The 20,567-nt window shown below is 50.5% G+C and overlaps 1 protein-coding gene across 3 annotated transcripts in view; it reads left to right on the top strand.

Moving 5' to 3' along the window:
• Window positions 1-20,567, top strand: part of NSD2 (nuclear receptor binding SET domain protein 2) — a 99,138-nt gene that overhangs the window by 9,799 nt on the left and 68,772 nt on the right. For all 3 annotated transcript variants that reach the window (XM_062212723.1, XM_062212725.1, XM_062212726.1), the window contains exon 2: window positions 18,342-18,967. In XM_062212723.1, the coding sequence (XP_062068707.1) occupies window positions 18,371-18,967 (597 nt within the window). In that variant the 5' untranslated portion in view covers window positions 18,342-18,370. The remainder of the gene's footprint in view (window positions 1-18,341; window positions 18,968-20,567) is intronic.

Raw genomic sequence — 20,567 nt, 5'->3', positions numbered from 1 at the left:
CACTGGAATGCAGGAGTCCCAAGAGCTGGCTTCAGCTGCTGCACCACAATGCCCACCCTTATACTTTTTTTTTTTAAGATTTATTTATTTGAAAAGTAAGAGTTTCAGAGAGAAAAGGAGAGAGAGAGAGAGGTCATCCATCCTCTGGTTCATTCCCCAAATGGCTGCAACAGCTGGGGCTGGGCCAGGCTAAAGCCTGGAGCTCTATTTGGGTCTCCCATCTGGGTGGTGGAGGGCAGATTCTTGGGCCATCTTCCACTGCTTTCCAGGGCACGTGAGCAGCTGAGACTTGGACTGGTGCCCATGTGGGATGCTGGCAGTGGCCTAACCTGCTGTGCCACAATGCCAGCCCCTCCTTGCTCTTCTTGAGGCCTTGGCTCAGACCTCCCCACATCACTGATTTGAACACCTTGCTGCTGTCGGATTCGCCTCAGCTTCTCCACCTCAGCACTCATCTTTCTGGCCTTTTGCATTTGTTCATTTTTTTTAAAAAGATTTATTTATTTGAAAGCCAGAATTACACAGAGAAGGAGAGGCAGAGAGAGAGAGGGAGAGAGGGGTCTTCCATCTGCTCACTCCCCAATTGGCTGAAACGGCCAGAGCCACGCCCATCCGAAGCCAGGAGCCAGGATCCTCCTCCAGGTCTCCCACAGACCTGGCCATCCTCCACTGCTTTCCCAGGCCACAGCAGAGAGCTGGATCGGAAGTGGAGCAGCCCATATGGGATCCCATATGGGATGCCGACACTGCAGGCGGCGGCTTGACCCGCTACGCCACATTACTGGCCCAATCTTTGCATTTTTACTTCTGTGTATTTGAGGGTGGGGACTTCTTGGCTTCAAACACTGTCATATCCCTGGTGCCTAGGGTGGTTCCCGAGTGTCAGGGTTTTAGTGACTATTTGAATGAACAGATCCTCTGTATGATATGGGAGGGCGTAATTTGCCTCAAGGGTGCTATGAATGGACATGTGTGTCCTGAGTGACCCTGCAAGGATGGGGGGCCGTGTGTAGAGGCAGAGGTCAGAGAGGAGGCTCGAGGACCACTATCAGGGCTAGGAAACCATAGCCTTTCCAAAGCACAGGAAGTGGGGACAGGGAAGAGTGGTTGGCTGCAGGAGAGGGAGAGTGGCAGTGATGGGGCAGGGTTACAGCATGAGAGGGGAGCAGGAGAGCAGAGCAGAGGGAGCCCAGTACTGCCCTACCATTCTGCCTGTCAGAGACCATTTTAACATACAGCTGTGTACACATGGAGAAAAGTAGGATGTTACATTTTGTCAGGGCAGTGTACTTGTGTCTTTTTTTAAATAAATATTTATTTGAGAGGCTGAGTTATAGACAGAGGGAGAGACAGTGAGAGAGGTCTTCTATCTGCTGGTTCATTACCCAGATGGCCACAACAGCTGGAGCTAGGCCAGTCTGAAGCCAGGAGCCAGGAGCTTCTTCCAGGTCAGTGTTTGGGCTGTTTTCTGCTGCTTTCCCAGGCCACTAGCAGGGAGCTGGATCGATCGGAAGTGGAGCAGTCAAGACTTGCACCGGTGCCCATATGGGATGCCGGTGCTGCAGGCAGAGGCTTAACCTACTGCGCCACAGTGCCGACTCTGGTTTTTTTTTTTTTTTTTAAGATTTTTATTTATTTGAGAGGTAGAGTTACAGAAAATGAGAGGGAGAGACAGTGAGAAAGTCTTCCTTCCATTGGTTCACTCCCCAGATGGCTGCAACGGCCAGAGCTGCACTGATCTGAAGCCAAGAGCCAGGAGCTTCTTTGGGGTCTCCCATGCGGGTACAGGGGCCCAAGCACTCGGGCCATCTTCCACTGCTTTCCCAGGCCACAGCAGAGAGCTGGATCAGAAGAGGAGCAGCCGGGACTAGAACTGGTGCCCATATGGGATGCTAGCGCCTCAGGCAGAGGATTAACCCTACTACGCCACCGAGCCGTCTCACTATTTTTTAAAACATTATTTTTATTTGCAAAGACAGAACCAGAGGCAGAGGAGGGTCTTGGTTCACTGCCCAGATGCCGGCAGCGTGGAGGCACGTGCGCATTTGAGCCTCCCACGTGCTGTCGTAGGCAGCTGGATAGGAAGCAGAGGCAGCGGTGAGACACCCTCCCAGGCACTCTGGTGGAAGGGATGTGGATGTTGCAAGTGGCGGCTTAACCTGCTGCACAACACTTGCCCAGGGAGTACTTTTTTTAAATGTAAAAAAACCCACTATCACAGCAAAAACCACAAACAACAAAAAACCCTAATAACCAATCAGTGTTCCAGATTCTGATTGTCCCAGATATCAGAAGCAGTGCTGGTGGTGTCTGGCGGTTGGCTGACAGCTGCAGGTGAGCCCTGTGCACTGAGTTCAGCTCCTGTGCCTCCAGGCTCTTGTCACCCACTGCCCTGTCTTTCCTTGTTGTTCATGTGGTGGTTCACATTCTGGTTTCGTTCATGGCAGCCCTGTGGTGGAGGTTAGCGTGTTCTTGCCTCTGTATTTCCTGCAGATTGATGGCTAAAATGGAAGTTTGATCAGGTTCAGGCTCACTGACTTTGGCAAGGCTATTTTGTGGGTTTTTCAGAGATGATCTTTGGTCTCCTCGCAGGTCTGTAATTCCATGGGACTAAGAACGTGGGTTTTGGCTCATCAGTGGTATAGATCTGTTACTGAATCATTTGTTCCATGGATGAGAAAACAGGAGGAAGCATTTTGCACAGTGGTAGAGGTGCTGGGACGCCCTCAGCTCGTGTGGGGGTGCCAGAGTCCCAGCCCTGTCTGCTCAGCCTGGGAGGGGCAGGGAATGGCTCAAGCCCTCGGAGACCGGGATGGAGTTTTGGGCTGTGGCAGGCATTTGGGTAGTGAATCAGTGGATGGAAGATCTCTTTCTCCTGCTGCTGTTCTGCCTTTAAAATAAATTAGAAATTGAATAAATGGTAGAGAAGTGTCCCTGCCTTTTAGAGCTGCGCACAGACATCTGATGAGGTGGTGAGCTGCGCTGTGGAAGGGAGGAGGGAGGGAGAGGGTGAGCATGTGGCTAGAACAGGACTGGCCTGTGTTGGTGGGGGAGGGTTTCCACTGTTCTGTCATATTTCTGTGTTTTTAGAATTCCCCATAACAAAAAGCAGACTTTGAAGGAAACACCTAGGTGTCTTCAGCAGGGAGGGTGTTCTGACAGGTGTCGGGAAAGCCTTTGGGCAGGATGGTTGCTGATGCAGGGTAGCAGGAGGAGGCTTGGCTCTGTGGGGGAAGGGCCTGCGCAAAGGCCCTGTGATGGAGCAGAAGGAAACTTGGGGGAGGGGAGCCAGGCAAGTTCTTTCAGGCTCTGTCAAGTTTTTAAAACAATTATTTGTTTATTGAGAGAGACAGAGATCTCCCATGCACTGGTTCACTCCCCACATGGCTACAATAGCTAGGGGCAGGCCAGGCTGAAGCTGAGAGCCAGGGACTGAGTCCTGGTCTCCCATGTGGGTGGCAGGGACCCAGCTGTTTGAGCCAGCACCTGCTTCCTCCCAAGGTGTGCAGTAGCAGGAAGCTGGAGTTGGGAGTGGAGCCAGAACTCGAGCTGGCTGCTCTGAAACGGACTGCAGTCATCATCCCAAGCAGTGTCAGCCATTAGGCCAAATGCTTGGGCCTGTTAAGTATCCTTAACCTAGGGGCAGTGGGAGGCCCTTGAGGGGTTAAGTGAGGGTAGGGCCAGGACGCGGAGTTTACTCGGGAAAGCCTGTTCCTCAGGGTCTGGTGTGGATGGCGTTGGTCCAGTTTGGTGGAAACTCGAAGAGCCATGTGCTCTGCTTTTGCTTGTTTCTCATTGTTGGAAACAAATGGAAGTGTGCCAGAAAGAAACTTCTGGGTTGAGCCAAGTAGCACCTGGTTTGGGGCTTGTTACTGCACCATAACCTAGTCCAGTGGTTTGGAAGCCTGGTCCTCAGTCACTGGAAATTGTTAGAAATGCAGATTCCCAGGTCCCCCAGACTGACTGTGACTCTGACACGTTCCAGTCTCCTGATGCATAAGCCGGTTAGGAGACTGGTGAGTCCTGGTCAAGTCGTGGTGATTGGCTGGCATTGGGCTTGGGGATGTGAGAAGTGGACCGGCTTAGCTAGCAAGGATTCTTTGTAAATTGGTAAGTCACATTAGTGCTGAGACCTAAGCTTTTGTCTAATGGAACCGGCCTCCCTGTGCTGATGGTCTTTCTGTAAGCATTTATGTTTGCTTCAGCTTTGGAGTTCAGAACAAAGAGAAAGCCCTTTAAGAAACAGAAAAATGTCACCCGCCAGCTTTGCTCTCAAGTCAGTTTCTTAGTGAAGCCTTCACTGAACCCTGTACCTGCTCTCCTGATTCCTTTGCTCCTTATTGTTTCCACAGCAAGGATCCTCACGTGGGATCCGCAGCTCTGCCTCCTGGCCTGAGCACTGGGGCCCAGGTGAGAGAGCACACTGAGAACAGGTGGTGGGAACTCAGAACCCCCAGGGCTAGTCTGGGTACGGCCCAGTGCTGGGATGAGGCTCCTGCAGCTCTTCTTCCTGATGTCCCTTGCTCCTCTGATGTTCAGATTATTCGTGTAGCAGCCTAGGATGGATGCAGGCTTGCCTTGGCATGAGAGTGTAGAGAAGCTTGTCTGACTTCAGGCAACTTGCTCTTCCTTGGTGGGAGAGAAAAAATGACATTTTTTAAAAACAAGATTTATTTATTTATTTGAAAGAGTTACAGAGAGAGAAGGAGGGAGGGAGGGAGGTCTTCCAGCCGCTGGTTCACTCCCCAAATGGCCACAATAGCCAGAGCTGTGCCGATCCGAAGCCAGGAGTCAGGAGTTTCTTCTTGGTCTCCCACGTGGGTGCAGGGGCCCAAGGTCTTGGGCCATCTTCTACCACTTTCCCAGGCCATAGCAGAAAGCTGGATGGGAAGTGGAGCAGCTGGGACTTGAACCGGCGCCCATATGGGATGCTGTTGCTGCAGATGGTGGCTTTACCTGCTACGCCACAGCGTCGACCCCAAAATGACTTTTTTTTTTTTTTTTTTTTTGGACAGGCAGAGTGGATAGTGAGAGAGAGAGAGACAGAGAGAAAGGTCTTCCTTTTTGCCGTTGGTTCACCCTCCAATGGCCACTGCGGCCGGCGCATCGTGCTGATCCAAAGCCAGGAGCCAGGTGCTTCTCCTGGTCTCCCTTGTGGGTGCAGGGCCCAAGGACTTGGGCCATCCTCCACTGCCTTCCTGGGCCATAGCAGAGAGCTGGCCTGGAAGAGGGGCAACCAGGATAGAATCCGGCGCCCCAACCGGGACTAGAACCTGGTGTGTCAGCGCCGCAAGGCGGAGGATTAGCCTGTTGAGCCACGGCGCCGGCCCCCAAAATGACATTTTAATAGAAGCAGCACTACCCAAAATGAAAGCCTACAAATGGAGGTCACGGAGAAAGTTGCATGTGGAAAAGTTAGGTTTTTCTCATTTGTTCTTTGCCTAAAATAAATTGTGTACAGTTTATTGGATTCTTTTGAGTTCTAAAATCTGTAAAATAAACTTTGTAAAAAGTTATTTTTTTTAAAGATATATTTATTTATTTGAAAGAGATACACAGAGAGAGAGAGAGAGAGAGAGGTCTTCCATCCGATGGTTCACTCCCCAAATGGCTGCAACGGCCGGAGCTGAGCCGATCCGGAGCCAGGAGCTTCTTCTGGGTCTCCCACGTGGGTGTAGGGGCCCAAGGACTTGGGCCATCTTCTACTGCTTTCCTAGGCCATAGCAGAGAGCTGGATTGGAAGTGGAGCAGCCGGGACTTGCATCAGCGCCCATAAGGGATGCCGGTGCCTCAGGCCAGGGCGTTAACCCTCTGCGCCACAGCACCAGCCCCTAAAAAGTTATTTTATTTGAAAGTTACAGAGAGAGGTAGAGACACACAGAGATAGGTCTTTCATCAGCTGGTTCGCTCCCCAAATGGCTGCAAGGGCCGGAGCTGAGCTGAAGCCAGGAGGCAGGAGCCAGGAGCTTCTTCGGGGCCTCCCACGTGGGTGCAGAGGCCTAAGCACTTGGGTCATCCTCCACAGTTTTCCCAGATGCACTAGCAGGGAGCTAGATCGGAAATGGAGCAGCTGGGACTTGCGCTGGCGCCCATATGGGACGCTGGTGCTGCAGACGGTGGTTTTACCTGCTGTGCCGCAGCCCTGGCCCTAATTGTGATTCTTGTTTGTCAAGGGTCTGCCTTGGGAGACGGGACTGGTCTGCATTTCCCAGATACCAGGACGCTCTTGGCTGCACTAGGAATCTCAGTAGTGGCTGGATCAGTAAACGGCAGAAGTCAGGTTGGTCCAGTAGCTCACGTGAGCCCTGTGGATCGGTGGAGTGTAGTTTAGGGCTGTCTGCTGGTTCAGAAGAAATAGTAACAACCAATTACGAATCATTACCTTCTCTGTTTCCCTTGGAGTGGGGACTCCTTATTTTTGTAAGACAATAAACTTGAGGTAAAGGAAATTTTGCTTATCACAAGTGAAACTGTGTGTGTGTGTGTGTGTGTGTGTAAGGTTTTAATCAGTTACTTTAAAAATTATTCTTTATGGCTGGCACCGCGGCTCACTAGGCTGATCCTCCGCCTAGCGGCGCCGGCACACCAGGTTCTAGTCCCGGTTGGGGTGCCGGATTCTGTCCCGGTTGCCCCTCTTCCAGGCCAGCTCTCTGCTGTGGCCGGGAGTGCAGTGGAGGATGGCCCAAGTGCTTGGGCCCTGCACCCCATGGGAGACCAGGATAAGCACCTGGCTCCTGCCATCGGATCAGCGCGGTGCGCCGGCTGCAGCGCGCCGGCCGCGGCGGCCATTGGAGGGTGAACCAACGGCAAGGGAAGACCTTCCTCTCTCTCTCTCTCTCTCTCTCTCACTCTCACTCTCACTCTCACTGTCCACTCTGCCTGTCAAAAAAAAAAGAAAGTTTAAAAAAATATTATTCTTTAATTTGAGAGAAACATGGAAAGAGCCGCATTGCTGGTTCACCCCACCTGCCTCTGGTGGAGTCCCAGGTGGCCCCTTGGGACGGAGTGTGAGCTGGAACATGGAGGTGCACGTGGAGATCTGAGCAGGGCCTCTGGCCCCTAGCCTGGCCCTGTTCTTGGCTGTGCTGTGCTACCGGGCAGTCTGTGTCTAGTCTCTGCTGTTGCCCAACCATTTCTGAGCTGGTTCCTGAGGCCTGTGGTGACCCTGGCATTTCCTAGCCGCTCTCCTCTCTAGCTGGGAGTTTCCAGTACAGGAGTGATGGCAGGAAATGATGTAGCAGAAACTGGGTTGTGAGTTCCAGCCTTAGAGTTTATGTAAATTTTATTCTCAAGGATGTGCGTTTCCTTCCTTCCTTTTTTTTTTTTTTTTTAAATTTATTTATTGGGGTAGCAGGTAAAATTGCCCCGGTACCCTATATGGGCTCCAAATTGAGTCCTGACTGCTCCACTTCTGATCCAGCTCCCTGCTAATGCGCCTGGGAAAACAACAGAGGATGGACCAAGTCCTTGGGCCCCTGCACCCACATGGGAGATCTGGAAGAAACTGCTGTCTCCTGGGTTCAGCCTAGCAGAACCCTCACCATTGAGGCCACTTGGGGAATGAACCCGCTGATGGGAGATCTCTGTCTCCCTCCTTCTGCAGCTCTGCCTTTCAAATACATAAATAAGACAGAGAAAGAGATAGTGGTTCACTTCCCAAATGGCGGCAACAGCTGGGGCTGGGCTGACCTGAAGCCAGGAGCCAGGAACCAGTAGCTTATTCAGGTCTCCAGCGTGGGGCAGGGTCCTAAGCATTGGGTCATCCTCACTGCTTTCCCAGGCACGTGAGGGAGCTGGACTGGAAGCTGAGCAGCTGGGACATGAACTGGTGCTCCAGCATGGGATACCAGCATTGCAGGTGGCGGCGTAAGCTGCTGGATCACACTGCTGGCACCCAGACTTACGTATTAAATGTTATCAGTGGAAGATAATGAGGGGTAGTTTCCTTCCTTCCTTCCCTCCTTCCCTCTTTATTTATTTGAAAGACAGAGTTACCGGGCTGGCACTGTGGCGCAGTGGGTTAACGCCCTGGCCTGAAGCGCCGGCATCGCATATGGGCGCCGGTTCTGGTCTCGGCTGCTCCGTTTCTGATCTAACTCTATGCTGTGGCCTGGGAATGCAGTGGAAGATGGCCCAAGTTTTTGGGTCCCTGTACCCACTAGGGAGACACGGAGGAAGCTCCTGGCTCCTGGCTGTGGATTGGTGCAGCTCCGGCTGTTGCGGCCATTTGGGGAGTGAACCAATGGGTGGAAGACCTCTCTGTCTCTACCTCTCTCTGTAACTCTGTCTTTCAAATAAATAAAATCAATCTTAAAAAAAAAGAAAAAATGTTAGAGAGGTAGATCCAGAGAGAGAGAGGTCTTCCATTCCGCTGGTTCACTCCCCCAATGACTGCAACTGCCAGAGCTGAGCTGATCCAAAGCCAGGAGTCAGGAGCTTCTTCAGGGTCTCTCATGTGGGTGCAGGGGCCCAAGGACTTGGGTCATCTTCTTCTGCTTTCCCAGGCCATAGCAGAGAGCTCAATTGGAAGAGGAGCAGCCAGGACTTGAACTGGCGCCCATATTGGAAGCTGGCGCTGCAGGCTGGGACTTTAATCCACTGCACCAGAGGGCCGGCCCCATTTTTTTTTTTTTTTTTAAGATTTATTTATTTATCCCATATGGGATGCTGGCACTGCAGGTGGTGGCTTAATCTGCTGTGCCACAGAGCCAGCCCCAGAGGGTTAGTTTTCTTAACCCTTTGCCTCACACTTTCCTATTTCTTCCCAATAGTCTGAATATTAGGGATGGAGTTTTGCTTATCTATTTCATAACTTTGTGGCTGAAAACACTACATTTATTTGTTTCCACTTTGACAAGCTTTTTAAAAAATATTTATGTATTTATTTGAAAGTCAAGAGTTACAGAGGAGAGCCAGAGGTGGGGTGTGGGTAGATCTTCTATTTGCTGGTTAACTCCCCAAATGGCCACAGCCACTGGGGCTGGCCCAAGTGGAGCCCAGGGGCTTCTTCCAGGTCTCTCATGTGGGTACAGGGGCCCAAGGACTTGGGCCGTCTTCTGTTGTTTTCCCAGGCACATTAGCAGGGAGCTGGATTGTAAATGGAGTAGCCAGGACTCCACTGGTGCCCATGTGGGATGCCAACACTACAGGTGGAGGCTTAACCTGTGCCACAGTGCCAGTCCCCACTTTGGCAGTTTGGACTTTGTTAGCCAGTTGTAGCTTCTCCTTTTGCTCTCTCTGGGGTCAGCTTGTGTTGTACACATAGCTGACTTGTTGGTGCTGGCTGTAGGTAGGATCTTGGCAGGGTCTGTTGGCCATGGGCCTTATGACCTCCAACACGGGTCTCTGTGAGATTACTTGGGCTTCCTTGCAGCAGGGTGGCGGGGTCCGTAAGGAAGGAGGTAACACCATGTCAGTTTGCCATATTCTGTTGGTGAAAGCCGTGGAGTTATAGGATACTCAAGGGAGGGGAGAAACAGACTTCATTTCTTAGTGAGGTGAGTGACGGTCATTTGGGCGTCTTTAATCTACTATACTTTATGGTGATATTGGTTTAAATGAATGTTTACAAATTGTTATATTGTTAGGCTAAAACCATACACTGTGATGGGTAATACTTTCTTGCATGATTTTTTGTTTTCCTAGTGGTAATGATTTTTTGCTTGTTTAGTTCTCCATTTCCAGTGCAGCCCAAGGATTTCCAGTTGTGTAAAAGACCTTTGGGAATGGTCGTCTGCATGAGCTCTGTTAGTTGTGTTTTTCTCTGTGAGGACCTCTTTCCTGAGCGCTGTCGGCTTGCTCTGGGCTGCACTCTTCCGCAGCCGGCAGCATGACCGCTGCTTGCTTTGTGAGCTGGTTCATCTGTTTCTCAGATCCGTGGCTTCGGTTTCCTTCATTTGGAGGATGTATCTTCTGGTAGTTACGTTAACGTGTGGGACGCAACACTTCTTGAGATCTTTTCCTTTTTAAAAAAAATTTTTTTTTTTTTTTTTTGACAGGCAGAGTTAGACAGAGAGAGACACACACAGAGAGAAAGGTCTTCCTTCCGTTGGTTCACCCCTCAATGGTTGCTACGGCCAGCGCGCTGCGCCGATCCAAAGCCAGGAGCCAGGTGCTTCCTCCTGGTCTCCCATGCGGGTGCAGGGCCCAAGCACTTGGGCCATCCTCCACTGCCTTCCCGGGCCACAGCAGAGAGCTGGACTGGAAGAGGAGCAACAGGGACAGAATCCGGTGCCCTGACTGGGGCTAGAACCCGGGGTGCTGGCGTCACAGGCTGAGGATTAGCCAAGTGAGCTGCAGCGCTGGCCTATCTTTTGCTTTTTTTTATTCTCTTTTTTTTTTTATTGAAAGAGAGAGAGAGAGAGATCTTCCAGCCTCTAATTTATTCCCCAGATGACCATAACGGTCAGGGCTGGGCCAGGCTGAAGCCAGGAACTTCTTTCAGATCTCCCATGAGGATGCAGGGGCCCAAACACTTGGGCCATCTTCTACTGCTTTCCCAGGCCATAGCAGAGAGCTGGATCGGGAGTGGAGCAGCCGGGACACGAACCAGCACCCGATGGGATGCCAGCGCTGCAGGAGGCCGCTTAACCTGCTGTGTCACGGTGCTGGCCCTAGCTGCGTCATCTTTACATTCCATCCAGCAGTGTACAAGGAGTCCAGGGATATATTACTATGTAGGGTAAAATAGAAAAAAGTGATTGGGATCACAGAATATGTCAGTTGACTTGTCATTTTCGGTTTATGGTTGGAGCCAAGGGTGGGAGAAGTGGCACAGCGCTGAGCCTGATCTGTACCTGGTTTCTTCAGAAAGAAGCTGTAGGACTGTGACTGTGAGTAAATCCTAAATTTATAGATGAACCCTATTGGAGAATTTTTGGGTAACACAGTGGTCAAAGCCCTTGGAACCTGTTCTGTAGCAGTCGATGCTCATTCTGTTATTCCTTACCTAGAGTCCTTTTTTAAAAAAAGATTTATTTATGTGAAAGTCAGGTCTTCCATCTGCTGGTTCACTCCCCAAGTGGCCTCAGTGGCCAGGGCTCTGCCAGGCCAGAGCCAGGAGCTTCTTCCAGGTTTCCCACATGGGTGCTGGGACCCAAGCACTTGGGTCATTTTCCACTGCTTTCCCAGGCACATTAGTAGGGAGCTGAATCAGGAAGTGGAGCTGCTGGGACTTGAACCTGTGCCCACATGGGATGCCAGGTCCTCAGAGGGTGGCTTTCCCTGCTACACCACAGCGCCAGCCCCTAGAATTATTTTTTACAAGAACAAAGGTTCTGCCGTCATTCAGTGATGGCCAGACCAAAACACATTTCTGGTAGATTAGTGTGAAATGCGAGAAAATGACAAAATTTTTAAGTGTTGTAAATCATATTTGCAAACATGGGTTTTCCACTGAAGTCTCTTCCATGGAGGAATGGTGTGGAGCTTGGTCCCCTCGTGGCCTGGCTGTGGTCACTGTCCTGCAGGCCTTCCTGCTGTCCCAGCGCTGAGAGCTCCTCACCATAACTGTGCTTGGTGAGCTCCACAGAGCACTGGGAGCGGGCGGTAGCTGACGCCCAAGCCAGTGAGGAGAGCTGGGCAGTGAGGCCCACACGGTAAAGCCAGTGGAAATGTGCTTTGGGACCCTCCAGCCTCAGTCCAGGAAGGGACCACTTCTCTGTCTTCCTCCTCCCTTCTCCCTCCAACCCTCCACCTCATTTTTCTCTATTCCTGACATAATCTGTGTTTCTTAATTTCTATCTCCCTTCTAGAATATAAGCTACATAAAATAAGAGCATTTTGTTGATTGCTGCATTTCTTTCTTTATTAAAAGATTTATTTATTTGAAAGGCAGAGTTACAGAGAGGTAGAGAGAGAGAGGAGAGAGGTCTTCCATCCTCTGGATCAGTCCCCAAATGGCCACAATGGCCGGAGCCTGAGCCATTCCGAAGCCAGGAGCTGCTTCTGGGTCTCCCATGCGGGTGCAGGGGCCCAAGCACTTGGGCCATCTTCCACTGCTTTCCCAGGCCACAGCAGAGAGCTGGATGGGAAGTGGATCAGCCGGGACTTGAACCACTGCCCATACCGGATGCTGGCTCGCAAGACGGTGGCTTTGCCTTCTAACGCCACAGCGCCGGCCCTGACTGCTGGATTTCTGAATGCTGGAATGGAGCCTGCCACTCAGTGATTGCGTTGACCCTTCAGTCCCCTTTCTCTTCTGTTCCATGTTGTCCCGTGGGAACTGCTTGTCCTCCCCAGCTAGACTTTGTCAGGTCATACTACATGTATTTTGTGAAATGTAAATAGTTATATAATTCCTAAGTACTTAATGAACTTATTTTTGGAAATTTTATTTAATTGATTTATTTGAAAGGCAGAGAGGCAGAGAGATCTTCATGTCTGCAACACCAGGGATTGGACAGAAAGAAACTAGGTACTAAGAACTCAATTTGGGTCTCACGTGGGTGTGGCCAGAAGGGCCATCACCTGATGCCTCCCAGAGTGTGCGTTAGCAGGAAGTCAGAATTGGAAGTGAAGCCAAGACTCAAACACATGCACTCTGATATGACAGGTGGGTGTCTCAGGGAGTGTCTTTAACTGCTGCTCCAAATGCCTGTCCTAGCGCTTACCTTAGAAACCAGTGATGGCTGAATAAAAGATGGCAGTAACTGAATATAACATGACAAGCGGGTTACAGCCCTGGCCTGCAGTGCTGGCATCCCATGTGGGCGCCAGTTCTAGTCTCGGCTGCTCCTCTTCTGATCCAGCTCTCTGCTATGGCCTGGGACAGCAGTAGAAGATGGCCCAAGTCCTTGGGCCCTGCACCCATGTGGGAGACCCCGAAGAAGCTCCTGACTCTGGCTTCGGATCAGCACAGCTCTGGCCGTTGCAGCCATCAGGGGAGTGAACCAGAGGATGGAAGACCTCTTCCTGTCTCTACCTCTCTCTGTAACTCTATCTTTCAAATAAATAAATAAAATAAATCTTAAAAAAAAAAAAAAAACAACTGTGATATGAGGTGTAACTCTTCCCACTTCCATTACTGCTCTCCTTAGAAAACCACTGATGACTCTTTTTTTTTTAAATGGCACGATATTTTTTTTTTCCCCCTAAGATTTATTTATTTATTTGAAAGAGTTACAGAGAGAGAGGAAGGGAGGGAGGGAGGGAGGTCTTCCACCCGCTGGTTCACTCTCCAAATGGCCACAATAGCCAGAACTGTGCCGATCCAAAGCCAGGAGTCAGGAGTTTCCTCCTGGTCTCCCATGCGGGTGCAGGGGCCCAAGGTCTTGGGCTATCTTCTGCTTTCCCAGGCTATAGCAGAGAGCTGGATGGGATGTGGAGCAGCTGGGACTTGAACCGGCGCCCATATGGGATGCTGTTGCTGCAGGCGGCAGCTTTACCCGCTCCACCACAGCGCCAGCCTGCCACTGATAACTCTTAACTGTTCATTTCTATTAACCTTCATGTTTACATGTTTCACTTGGAGTGCTTCAATATTTCCTTCCTCCCTCCTTCCCTCCCTTCTGAAAATCAGAGCTGCAGAGAAAGAGGGAGACACAGAGAGATCTTCATCTGCTGGTTCACTCCCCAGATAGCCGCAGTGGCCAGCACTGGGCCAGGCTGAAGCCAGGAGCCTGGAGCTTCATCCAGATCTCCCATGTGGGTGGCATGAGTCAAAAGACTCGCCCCATCATCATCTGCTTTTCCCAGGCTATCAGGGAGCTGGATTGGAAGTGGAGCAGCCAGGACGAAAACCAGTGCCCATACTGGATGCCGGAGTTGCAGGCATTGGTTTTACCTGCTGCGCTGCAGCACCAGCCCCCAGTGTTTTCTTAATATTTTGTGATGATCATTTGTTACGTTTGTGATTTCTGAAGTTATGAGTCTCTCTCTGGTAGCAGAGTAACTCTGATTTGAATCTGACTCATCTTTGACCCTCATCCCTTCTTTATCCCTGTCCTGGTGAGTTCATATTTTTTCTATAATTTCTTTACTGTTAGTTAAGTTGGGTTTCTGAAAGTGCTGCAGATAAACATGAAAAAAGAAGCCTTTCATTCTTTCTAAATAAGAAAATTATTTTAGAATTACTGTCCCCCTGCCCCATTGTGTTTTGTTCTTTCTTTCTGGGTTAATCTGTTCAGCGACCCTGGCATTTCTTCGTGAAAGGGCTGTACACCAAGCACCCTTCAGGGGGGTAGTTTGCTCACCGTGGGCAGTGAAGTGGCTGGATGCCTCCTTCCTGGTGGGTGGTTATCTTTCCCTTATCACTAAAGACACATCTGCTTCTGTCTGTTGCCTAAACAAAGGCCTATGGCTGTTGTTTGTTCTGCCGATGTCTCTCAGCGCACCTGTTACTGATAGTTTCTTAGATTTGTAGGTTGTCTTTCATGCTTGGTATTCTGTTGTTTCCGCATGGTGTATCCAGGTATCGATTTGTTTTTGGTTACCTTGCTTGGAACTCAGGCAGTTCTTTTTTAAAAAAATTGCCTGTATATTTTAAGTATTTATTGCCACTTTCACCTACTAGAAAGGCGGAGCAACAGAGAGACAGATACTGAGAGATACAGACAGATCTTCCATCTGCTGGTTCACTCTCCAAGTGTCTGCGACGTCCAGGACAGGGCCAGGCTGAAGCCAGGAGCCCAGAGTTCCATCTGGGCCCCCACATGGGTGTCAGGGGCCCAAGCACTTGAGCCATCATCTGCTGTCTACCGGAGGGATAAGCAGTAAGCTGGACCACAGGCAGAGTGAATGGTGCTCCAGCAGGCACTTCTGTGTGATGTTTGGGGATCCCAAGCAGCAACTGGAGCTGTGGTCCCTGCTCTCAGTTCTACACTTGGTCTTAGCCAGGAGGCGCCGAGAGCGAGCCTGCACTCAGTTCTGAGTGGGCAGTGCTGTCACCCTGTGGGTTCCGTGCTGTAACCCAGCACCTGAAACTTGGTGTCTGGCATGTAGCGGGCGCTCCAAAAATATTTGGAAGAATGAAATACGAATGTAATGTCTCTTAATCTCTGGAATGTTTTTCGTCTCTATCAACTTTTTTCTCGATGATGTGTTCAGCTTTGTCTTTGACTCTGTTTTTAGCTGTGTCTAGTTGCTGTACTCAAGTCAGCAGCTGCTTTTCTTTCCCAAGTCTGCAAGTTACGAAAACAGTAATTTCCTGTCCTTGTTCTCCAGAAGACCTTCCGCACCACCTGTGCCTGGCTCCTTGGGAATGTCTCACTGCTGGTGAGGAGCTGTGTGCTGTTTCTAGCTTCCCCTGTAGGGAAGTCGTTCGGTGGGGTCCCCTGAGTGCTCCCCAGGGGCACACCCATTCTAGACCTGGAGGTGCAACTTAACAGTCGGGAGGAAAAAATGACAAAACTCACAAAGAAACCAACAGTCCCCCTCCCCGCCCCCAAGAAAGGGCTTACCAATCAGTAGGAACAGAGCTGGAGTTGGTCTGGAAAGCTTGGGGTCCCCTTCTGAGACGCCCCTCTGCTTCATTGCTGCTTTGCCTCCCAGCTCCTCTGGTGCGAGACAGAGCCTTGAGTCAGTACAGTTCTGCCTTTGAGAAGCGGACTTGCATTTGTGCTCTCCTTGCTTTCCAGTCGTTTTTTGTATTTTGTTACAAGATTATAGTTTTTATTTGTGGGACAGTTGGTCTGGTAGGAGCTGGAAGAGGAGATACTCTGTTACGCCTTTGAAAAAACAAAAAGGCTGTCTGGTGCCTGTGCAGGTAAACTGGAACTTGGGTCTTTTTTTTTTTTTAAGGATTTATTTATTTATTTATTTGAAGATGTGACAGAAAGGGAGAGGCAGAGAGAGACATCTTCCATCTGTTGGTTCACTCCCTACAAGCCCACAACATCCAGGGCTGTGCCAGGCTGAAGTCAGGAGCCAGGAACTCCATCTGGGGTCTCTCTTGTTTTTTTTTTTTTTTTTTTTTTTTTTTAATTATTTTATTTATTGGAAAGAGTTACAGAGAGAGGTAGAGCCAGAGACACAGAGAGAGGTCTTCCATTCCTCTGGTTCACTCCTCAAATGGCCACAACGGCCAGAGCTGAGCCAATCCGAAGCCAGGAGCCTGGAGCTTCCCCTGGGTCTTCCATGTGGGTGCAGGGGCCCAAGGACTTGGGCCATCTTCTACTGCTTTCTCAGGCCACAGCAGAGAGCTGGATGGGACGTGGAGTAGCCGGGACTCGAACCAGCGCCCATATGGGATGTCAGCACTGCAGGTGGTGCTTTACCCACTGAGCCGCAGTGCTGGCCCATCTGGGTCTCTTGTGAGTGGCAGGGACCCCAATACTTGGGCCGTCACCTGCTGTCTTACAGGATGCATTAGCAGAAAGGTGGGCTAGAAGTGGAGAAGCCAGGGCCTGAACCAGCACTCTGGTATGGGGTATGGGCGTCCCCAGCAGCAGTCTAACTCACGTGGCCACAGTGTCTGCCCTTGAGCTTGTTGTACATTTCTGTTTTCTTCCCCTTCGGCCGCTGCTGCAGACACCGCAGCAGACTGTCTCCATGTTGGCACCGTGGGCATTTGAACCAGACCTTTGTGGTTGTGGGCCCTCCTTCACAGGGTGTTAGGACCTCTGCCCAGCAGATGTCAGTGGCAGCCTCCCGGTGATGACAGTGAGGATGTTTCCAGGCGGGACTCAGTGTCCCTGCAGAATAACGTTGTTCCCAGGTGAGGACCGAGACTGCTTTGCCTCGCTGAGCGTCTGTGGTCCTTTCTGTTCGCCTCGTTCCCCTGGTGTCTGATGCTGCTGGTTGCTGCTTTCTGAGAGGGCCTTGGTGGGTCTGTGGTGGTGTGTCCTTGGTAGATGTCTTCCCAGCCAGGTCTTCCTGCCAGTTGTTTTCCCTATTCCCCCTCCCCATTGTTTTTTTTTTTTTTTTTTTTTTTTTTTTTTTTTTTTTTAAGATTTATTTATTTATTTGAAAGGCAGAGTTATAGACAGGCAGAGAGAGAGAGGTCTTCAATCTGCTGGTTCACTCCCCAAAGGGCCTCAGTGGCCAGAGCTGGGCCAGGCTGAAGCCTGGAGCTTCTTCCGGGTCTCCCACGTGGGTGCAGGGGCCCAAGCACTTGGGCCATCTTCCACTGCTTTCCCAGGCCACAGCAGAGAGCTGGATCAGAAGTGGACAGCCAGAACTCACACTGGCACCCATATGGGATGCCAGCACTGCAGGTGGCGACTTTACCTGCTGCACCACAGCACCGGCCCCTGCCTTTTCTTTATTCCTGGTTCTTTTGTGGCTTTGATCCCTTCACCAGCTATCTCTGGGGGCTGCAGCTGCACGGTGTAGACCCTGCATCACCACACTGGGGCCAGTGTGCACCCTCTGCACTTGGGCACAGTGTGTTTTCATGGCTTCACAGCGTTGCCGTGGACTGGTCGATCCTCAGGGGATGGCTGCACACACTCGAATGTGCTGCAGCGCTTCCTGTGGACCTGGCCAGGGAGCAGATGGGGCTGAACACCTGATGGAGCACAAACCAGAGCTGATTCAGTGTGCTACCTCTTCCCGTTTACTCTCTTCTTCATTCTTTCATCAGCCTGGAGCTAATAGTGAGCTGGGAGTTGGAAGGTCTGGTTTCAGGTTTCTGTGACCAAGTAATTTTGGGCATGCTGCTGAGTCTTTGCCTCAAAGTCCGTCTCAGCTGTGGTGGGAGGGTTTATTTTACTCCAAGCCCTTCCCTGCTGTCCTTCGCCCAGGCCTGCACAGCAGGTACCTTGCACATGGGCTCCTTTAAGTGGGTGCCATCCTGAGGCAGGTGGTAATGTGCCTTTCAGGGATGGCTACGTAGATCGTTACATGTTTAGGGCCACTGAGTGTTGCTGGTGGTGGTCTGTCCTTGATTTTCTTCCTTTAAATGGTTTCCTGTTGGGGCCAGTGTTGTGGTTGTGGCGAGCAGGTTAAGCACTGACTCAACACCGGCATCACATATTGGTGTGTTGGTTCAGCTGTTCTACTTCGGATCCAGCTTCCTGCTGATGTGCCTGGGAAGGCAGAAGATGGCCCGAGTGCTTAGAGTCCTGCCGTCCGTGTGGGAGACCAGGACGGAGTTCCTGGCTTCTGGATGGCGGTTGCAGCCTTTTGGGGAGTGAACCAGATGGAAGATCTGTCTGTTGCCCTGACTGTCAAATAAATAAGTAACTTAAAAAAAATAGCTCCTTGTTTTTGCTTTCGACTTTGTTATTTTGTGTTGATGGGTCATTTTTGTGATATTAAAACTGTACTTTGTGATCTAAATCATTTTATAAAGCATCATACATTGTCTTAAAAGACACCAAACCCCACAGAAATGTAGAACTGTTGGCATTTATCCTAGGGTTTAAATGTAATATGTTGCGTTTTCTTTTTTAATACTGTAGTGTTCTAAGAACGGAAGCGTCTGGGCTGGATGGAATTTAGCATCAAAAAAAGTCCTCTTTCTGTTCAGAAGGTTGTGAAGTGCGTAAAGATGAAGCAGGCACCAGAAATCCTCGGTGGTGCGAACGGGAAGACCCAGAACTGTGAGGTGAATCGCGACTGCTCCGTGTTCCTCGGCAGAGCCCAGCTTTCCGGCGGCATCCAGGAGGGGGTCATGCAGAAGTTCAACGGCCGCGACGCGCTCCCTTTTATCCCAGCGGAGAAGCTGAAAGATCTTACTTCCCGTGTGTTCAATGGAGAGCCTGGTGCCCATGATGCCAAGTTGCGTTTCGAATCCCAGGAAATGAAAGGAATTGGGACACCTCCTAATACTACCCCTATCAAAAATGGCTCTCCAGAAATTAAGCTGAAAATCACCAAAACATACATGAATGGAAAGCCTCTCTTTGAATCTTCCATTTGTGGTGACGGCGCTGCTGATGTGTCCCAGCCAGAAGAAAATGGACAAAAGTCAGAAAACACGGCAAGAAGGAGCAGGAAGAGGAGCATAAAATACGACTCCTTACTGGAGCAGGGCCTTGTTGAAGCTGCTCTGGTGTCCAAGAGCTCCAGCCCTTCAGATAAAAAGGTATCTGTGAGGAGTTGTGTCTGGGATTGTAGAACCTCTGCGTGCCTCTGTGTGCCACGATGGTGGTGGCAGCAGGGGCCAGCCGTGCTGGTGCCACCTGCTTGTCTGTTCTTGCCCCAGCTGTGTGCAGCTGATAGCCGTTGAGCCTTGGCTGGGAGTCAGACTCCAGGATGCTCTGATTTTGCCTCCTGTAGGCCTTGTAGCTGCCTGAGGGGCTCGTGGAGAGATCTTAGGGTGTACTAAGTGTTTAAGATTAAAGTGGCTAAAAAGAGGCAAAACCAGTTTCTGTACCCAGGTCTGCTGCTTCCAGAGCCCTGCTGGACAACTTGATGCTGTGCTGTTTGATGGGTCTCATCTCTAATAGGTTCTTTGTCCTGCTGTGGTCAGTGGACACATGGCATTAGCACGTGGCTTGAGTCTGGTCATCTGGTAAGTTGGACAGATCTGTGCTGTGCACGGGCTCCTGTCTTCCTTCCCACACTGTCTACTGCTCTTTACCCATTTCCTCAACCAGGTGGTCCCGGAGGTGGCCTGCCTTCTCCAGGACTGGGGCTGTGGCCTAGGCTTCCATGTTTGTGGTTCTCAACGCGGATGCAGCACTTTGAACACAGCTGACTGTGCCGTGGGGAGTGGAGGTGGTGGGGACCCATCTAGTGCTGGCAGCTCACCCAAGGCTGGGAAGGAGAACTTTTATTTAAGGTGGAAGAACTTAGTGGTTCTGTTTTATCCTGCCAGATGGTTTGTACCATCATGTCTTACAGTGTCATATAGGATGGCCCTAACAGTTAAATGAGTATGAGCTACTCAAAGCAGCCCAGAGACCTTGGCCTTGGTAGAAGGCAGCCGGGGCAGCATGGCAGCCTTCTCTGTTCCTGTGGGGCTGGTGGTCGGAATGGCACCTGGTGCTTGTTGGTCTCTGTTTGCAGCCCCAGGTCCCCTGGGAGGAATGTGGGAGCTACTCAAAGTTGATGTTGTCACCAAGGTTGGGATACTTACTTTAAAATTATGATTAAGAGATTTTATTTAGGATTTCCACAGGTAGGAGAGGAAATAGCTAGAATTTCCTTGAGACTGTTAAAATTACAGAAGCTTGAGGGTTTAAGAAATGTTTTCTTGCGTGCTTAGGAGCTATATATTTTTATTTTTATTTTTATTTTTTTGACAGGCAGTGTTAGACACTGAGAGAGAGAGAGAGAGAGAGAGTCAGTCTTCCATTTGCTGGTTCACACGCCAAATGGCTGGAGCTGAGCTGATCTGAAGCCAGGAGCCAGGAACTTCTTCTGAGTCTCCCATATAGGTGCAGGGGCCCAAGAGCTTGGGCCATCTTCTACTGTTTTCCCAGGCCAAAGCAGAAGGCTGGATCAGAAGTGGAGCATCTGGGACTCGAACCAGTGCCCATATGGGATGCCAGCACCGCGGGCAGCACCTTACATGCTACGCCACAGTGCTGGCCCCGCTCAGGGGCTATTTATTAGCTCTTGCAGACATGATTTTCAGTGACAGTTTCTTCTTTCTTTCTTTCTTTTTCTTTTTTTTTTTTTTTTCTTTTTTTTTTGACAGGCAGAGTGGATAGTGAGAGAGAGAGAGACAGAGAGAAAGG

This window comes from Lepus europaeus, chromosome 16 (genome assembly GCF_033115175.1).
Source record: "Lepus europaeus isolate LE1 chromosome 16, mLepTim1.pri, whole genome shotgun sequence".
Taxonomy (NCBI): domain Eukaryota; kingdom Metazoa; phylum Chordata; class Mammalia; order Lagomorpha; family Leporidae; genus Lepus; species Lepus europaeus.
Note: the sequence above shows the minus strand (reverse complement) of the source record. Positions and strands in the feature narration are given on the sequence as shown.